A 6,040-nucleotide genomic window follows, 5' to 3' on the forward strand; every position below is an offset into this window, starting at 1 on the left:
GGCTCTGGGCCTCAGTTTCCCCCCACCCCACTTCTATGTTATCTGAAACCTTCCAAAGACAAGCAAAAGCATAATGTAGCAATGACAAGCAAAAGCATAATGTAGCAATTGCTGAAAAGTCGATCATCTCTAGTCAGTATTGAAATGACACTGAAGATGTGTGTATTAGAGCACTGTGCTGTATGCTCCCAGACCTCCTCCTCCTGTCTACCTCTATCAGACCACCACCAAGGATTCCACATATACAAAGTTCAGTGGAGAAGCAAAATGAAGCCCCTCAGCACTTTGGTCAGTCCTGGGAGCATCTCCCGGGTGAGAATGTGAGGGAGAAGACAGTTTTTTTGTTCTCAGTGCCTGACACTCATCTGACTCACAGCATATTCTAAGTATGCATTAAATCCAAGACCAGTATGTACAGTGTGGTAAAGTCCTCTATTCAAATCAAAGCCACAAGGCACCCACCATGTATCCCCAGGGCTCTCCTTTAGGGGCACAGTAAGGAAAGGGCCTATCCTTAAGTTCCAAGGAGCTCAGTGCCTTGAGGAAGAAATGTAGATAGTGGAGAGCTCCAGGCAGTATGATGGTGGGTAGTTCTGCCATGTCAAAGTAACGGAAGTGTGTCAGAAGCAAGACTGATTAAAAGAGGTGGGGGCTACTCTAGGTGCCTCTTAATGGTGCCAAGACTCTAAAGAGTAAAGACAATTGGAGGGGTATGTGATGGTACTGGGTATTGAACCAAGGGCCTCGTACCTGCCAGGCCAATGGACTGCCACTGTGTTACATCCCCAGCTCTCATTGAGAGACAGTCTCACTAAGTTACTTCAGCAGACCCTGTAGTTTGGATTACCCTGCTTCAGCTTCTCGAGTAGCTAGGATTGACAGTCCTGTATATACAAGCCCAACAGGCAAATATTTTGTTGGCCATATACAGAAATATACAAATCTAATTAAGGAATAGCAAGATGCTTAGAATAGGAGGAAGGAGGAGAGGACCGGGTAGGCATCATCTAAAAGGGGTACAGGGGCCTGTCAGGCAGCATAAAGGCATCAGGTTTAACTCTGTGCAAGATGGAGAGCTCTGGGCCTGCTCTATGATCCTGAGTGGTGACAGTGAGGATGGGGGTTGCCTGGAGGATGGGGGTTGCCTGGAGGAGGTTGTGAGATGGCTGAGGCCATCTGATGAGAGACATGAATGCCTACCACTAGAGTAAGGAGAGGTTGGACGCTGGGTGGCATGTGAAGATTAGCTGCATGCAGTGACCAAGGTACTGACAGATGCTCCATTTTCATAGACTGAAATAACTAGCACTTCATAACCATTCTTATAATCACACACAAGAAAACAGGGTACATACATGTCAGGCATACCAGCATGCCTCACCTCTGCCTCCTGGCTTGCTTTGTGAAACACGAGGGCCCAGCTACAGGTTCCTGTTGAAACTCCATTTTCTCAAGAGAGATAAGTGTTGACACAGTAGTGTGGTTTGGCAAGGTATTGCAGAAGCATGGCCACAAGTTCAAAGCCAACCTGGAGTCTTTATCAAGACCTAGTATCAAGACCAAAAAAGAAAATGACAGTGAAGTTTGGGCCATACTTCCAGTGGCCTATGTCTATCCTCTAGGTCTTCCCTTCCATTGCATCCACAGAATCATCTAGAATGTAAAAAGAAGCTGATCCAGGAACATTGATTGGGGGAATCAGCAATTATTGAATTTGAAGAAATATATGTGTATATATTATGCAAATTGAGGTTAGCTGGGTCTTCATTTTAAAGTCTGGCTTGTGTGTCTAACCTAGTATATCTCACACCAATCTTCTGGTGTCCAATCCCAGACCTGTAGAGATGCCCCCTTCAGGGATAAGGACTTCAACTCTTCCATATACCTATGCCAAAATTCCTCTTGTCATTGTTTTTCCTCTTGCATCCTTTACCAAACCTGCCAGCAAATGTACTAGGCATCACTTTCAAAAAAATATATCCAAAAGTTATTAGAAAATATAGTTCATATGGTTTAACTTGCTTATTTTAACCTTGATGGTTACATTTTTTCAAATAATAATAATAGCATGTGCGGATGTATTTTTTGAACCAGAGGACAAGACTTAAAGACAGGTGTGAAAATAAATCCTCTTTTGCAATGTAGAACTCATTGTTCAGTCTGAGTTTTGATGCATGTAGGAAGGGATATGATGCAGAAGCCAGTTCGGAGTGGTGATGGTGTTGATTTTAAAATGATTTATTTAGCAACTACTTTGTGGTTGACCCTATATTAAGTACTGGGAACAAACCAATGAAGAAAGCAGACAAAGTCCCAACTCTGTAAGAATTGGATTTCTAGGGGACAGACAGAAAATAAGCAACTACATAGTGTGATGTGTGGGTAAACTCAAGGAGCATTTCCTGGGAGCCAAGGGGAAGGCTCATTTACCGACTGGGCGAAGGGGGAAAGGGAAAAATGGAAGCCAGAGCACACCCGTACATCAAGGATCAGTAAAGGGCTACGACTGGATTGGGGGAGAGAGGAATGTGAGGTTCCTTCCTGAGGGCATTGAGAACCAGATCCTAGAGAATGAAGTGATGGGGAAAGTTTTGAGGTAAAGATTAGATGGGAAAAGAAAAGAATTCCAGTTAGGAATGAGAATATTTCACTCGTGTATTCTGTAGAAAATATGCATGTATGGAGTATAGAATAGACATGCACATAGTGGTGGTGGTTTTTTTTCTTGGGGGGACGGGGCACTCATGTTGCTCAGACTGACTTCAAATTCCCAAGCCAAAGAGAGCCTTGGACAGTACTAGAATTACAAGGCATGTTCCACCAGGTCTGGATAGATAGTAACTATTTTTGAAGTCAAAAATCCACCTTAAAATATAGTAAAATCATGAGTCTTACCTCCTAAATCATGTTTTATGTACTATTTCACATGCATTGTATATCCCTTAAGGCTATAAGAATTCCAGATGTACAATGTCCTATTTCCAGTGGCTAATCACACATGTCATCGTGAATAGCTGACAGAATTGGAAAAGGCAGGAACTGATTCACCTGTCTGCAAACTGGCAAGATGTGTTTATACCTATACAGAATATAAGATCTGGGCCTCAAATCCAAATGTCCCAACTCCCAATATACCTTAAGCACACCAGCAACAACCTCCCCAGGGTCAGTTAGAAATGCAGAATTACTGGGCTGTGGATGTGGCTCAATTGATAGAGTGCTTGGCTAGCACACAGGAAGCTCTAGGTTAAATCCCCAGGATCACATAAACCCAGGCACTCAGGAGGTAGAGAAGGGAGGCTTAGGACTTTAAGGCCTAGCCCTTAGCTACATAGAGAGTTCAAGGGCTGGAGTGATGACTTAGCAGTTAAGAGCAGCGGCTGCTCTTGCAGAGGACCTGGGTAAGGTTCCCAGCACCTACATGGTGGCTAACAACCATTCATAACTCCAGTTCTGGGGGAATCCAACACCCTCTGCTGACTGACATGGGTATACTTATGCACATGTAGGCAACATGCTCATATGCATAAAATAAAGATAAAACACTTTTAAAAAGAGTTCAGAAGAACATGAGGGGAGGGAGGGACTGTATCCCCCCATACCCAAATGAATTTCTAAATCAGAAGCAATGAGTTATAAGAGCTCCAACCTAATGAGCTCTTCAGGATGCTTTCCATGGGCCCTCAAGTCAATGTTAATTCCAGGTTCTATGCAGACAATCAGATGTAATCTATTAGATATTACTCCTTTTCTAACATCCCCCAATTTCAGTTTTGTTAATGGACACAGTTCCTTTTGGCTAATCCTAATCCTGCTCTGACAAAGCCCTGATGCATCATGGGTAGAACCCAGAGGGACAAAGGCAGGTGGGCCCAGGATCTTAGCTCTGTAGGCCCTCCCTCATCTTACAGTCCATAATCCCAGCTGACATGCTACCTGCATTCTGTCTTTGCAGAGGATCCATCCTGTGTTGATCTCTTCAGCTGGTGCCATCTGGTCCCTCGGCACAGCGTCTGCAACCACAAGTTTTATGGCACTCAGTGCTGCAGATCATGCACAAGGAAGCAGTGATCCCAGGGCCTCCCCCACCGCTTCAGACCAACGGCTTACCCGTTCATCTCCAGGCCTTTTTATCAGGACTGCAAACCACTAAGGAGCTGCTGCAGGGTTTGAAGAATGGGCAGATGGGCACCAGACTCCTTATCTGATCCCTGGTAGCACGTGGTACTCTGAAGGACCTGACAACAAGAGGAAATGACAAATCTGACTTTAAAAAAAAACAAATAACCTTTGATTTGCACTGTCATCTGAAAGATGTGATGGATCACACTGAAAGATACCACGTTTTCATTCTGACAAAGTGAGAACTATATCAACTTTGGGATGGGAATCCTCCCCTCCTCCCCGTGCACATACCCTTAAACTTCAAAGGATTCAATGGCAAAGACATCTGTTCTCAAAAGGTCCTTTAAGGCTTCGGGTTAGAGACTGAGGACTTGGAGCCATCGAATATGTGGATGGAACGCTTTGCAAATGGTTGCTTGGAATTCACAGTATCACCCAACCCTGTGAACAGCCAAGCCTAGAGTTTCATCCAGTGTCAAACGGTGCTCACATGGAGGCTTGCTGCTGGACTGACAAGCTTCATGTTTTTAATTACTGTGTGTGTATTATTTTGTTTCAAGTATCTTCTGCTTGTAAAGAGTCTCCAAAACTGACATTAACAACTTGAAAAGTATTTCAAACAACATTCTGGAAACAGGGCAACGCAGACTATTTAAGATCTCCATGTAATTAAAATTCACACTTGGGGGGGAACCTGAAATATTGATGTTTTTCACGTGACATCAACCTCATAACTTTTGGTGCTTACTGAATGAGAATGTGGGAGGCTGGTGCCAGCTATTTGAAAATGAAACTTGGTGACATGCTCATTCTGGTGTTAAAAAAAAATAGTCACTAAGTGGCAAAATAGCATGTTTGAAGGGAGTTCCCATCATTCATAATGTTCAATCCATATTATGAAAGTGCTTAGAAAATTAAAGGCTGCTTGAGGCTTTCGCCTACCAGCTGACAAGTTTCAATTTTCCCTATGACTTAGTTAAGGAAAAATAAAACCATAGAAAAATCCATTTGTCTTGCTACTTTAATATTAATATATCACAATAGCCAAGGCTCCTCCATGAATATTCCAGTGTCTCAAGTGAAAATTTCAGTCACTGGGAGCCAGCTGTTGATGGCATTAACAAGCTTAAAACTGTTCTCAATTGGAAAAACACCACACTCTTTTGCCAAAACCAACGACACTTAAAAAAAAAGTTACACAAGGACACAGTCATGAGAAGTGGTTCTAGAGGACATATTTATATAGCGCTATTCTATCCCCCCCCCAACTTCTTTGATGAATGTAACTCAATTTTACTGCTTCACAAAGTCTCAGTTCAAATAGGGGTTTGCCAGCTCAGCATAACCAACTAGACAGCAGTCTGTTAAATTTAGCAACATTCTTTGTTCCCATCCCAATTGAAACCATCAGTTCTTGAATCCCAAGGAAGGAAAGATTAAGAGTTTCTTTTAACCTTGGCTTGGGCTTCAGACACCATTTGGCTATGAGGAAAAAAAGTGTACCATACTAACACTCTGTTTCCCTCTAAAAAGTGGCAAATTATGTGTGTCTTTATATAATTATCATTTTATTATTTTATGGAAAAGAGTTAATTTATTAATAGTCTATTCTTTTGTGTTTTCACTCGCTTCTCTGGGTAAGTGATATTAATTCTGAGGGAAAATGTTGAATAAAAGAATACATGGATTATAGAGAAAAGTCAAAATATATGTGTAATATTTAATTATTTTATAAGTTTTATAATAAAGTATTCTGTTTCTTTATCTTTGATACTTGTTGATTTTTTTTCACTTGTTAAATTCTTTTTAAAAATTCTTTTTTTCCCCCCCACAGACAGGATCACTCACTGTAGACCAGGCTGTCCTCCAACAACACTAAGATCCACCTGCCTCTGCCTCCCTCCCAAGTCCTGGG

General features: G+C 42.2%; 1 protein-coding gene and 1 non-coding gene across 2 annotated transcripts in view; both read left to right on the forward strand.

Moving 5' to 3' along the window:
• The window catches only part of Adamts18 (ADAM metallopeptidase with thrombospondin type 1 motif 18), a 161,630-nt gene extending 155,854 nt beyond the window's left edge, over positions 1–5,776 (forward strand). The window contains exon 23 of the mRNA XM_008822946.2: positions 3,956–5,776. Within this exon, the coding sequence (XP_008821168.1) occupies positions 3,956–4,071 (116 nt within the window). The 3' untranslated portion in view covers positions 4,072–5,776. The remainder of the gene's footprint in view (positions 1–3,955) is intronic.
• LOC115068407 lies at positions 2,066–2,191 on the forward strand. The gene has a single exon (XR_003847760.1). It is a non-coding gene; the product is annotated as a small nucleolar RNA SNORA40 (small nucleolar RNA).
• Positions 5,777–6,040: the final 264 nt, after the last annotated feature.

The sequence above is a fragment of the Nannospalax galili genome, unplaced genomic scaffold (genome assembly GCF_000622305.1).
Source record: "Nannospalax galili isolate Female #2095 unplaced genomic scaffold, S.galili_v1.0 scaffold568, whole genome shotgun sequence".
NCBI lineage: Eukaryota > Metazoa > Chordata > Mammalia > Rodentia > Spalacidae > Nannospalax > Nannospalax galili.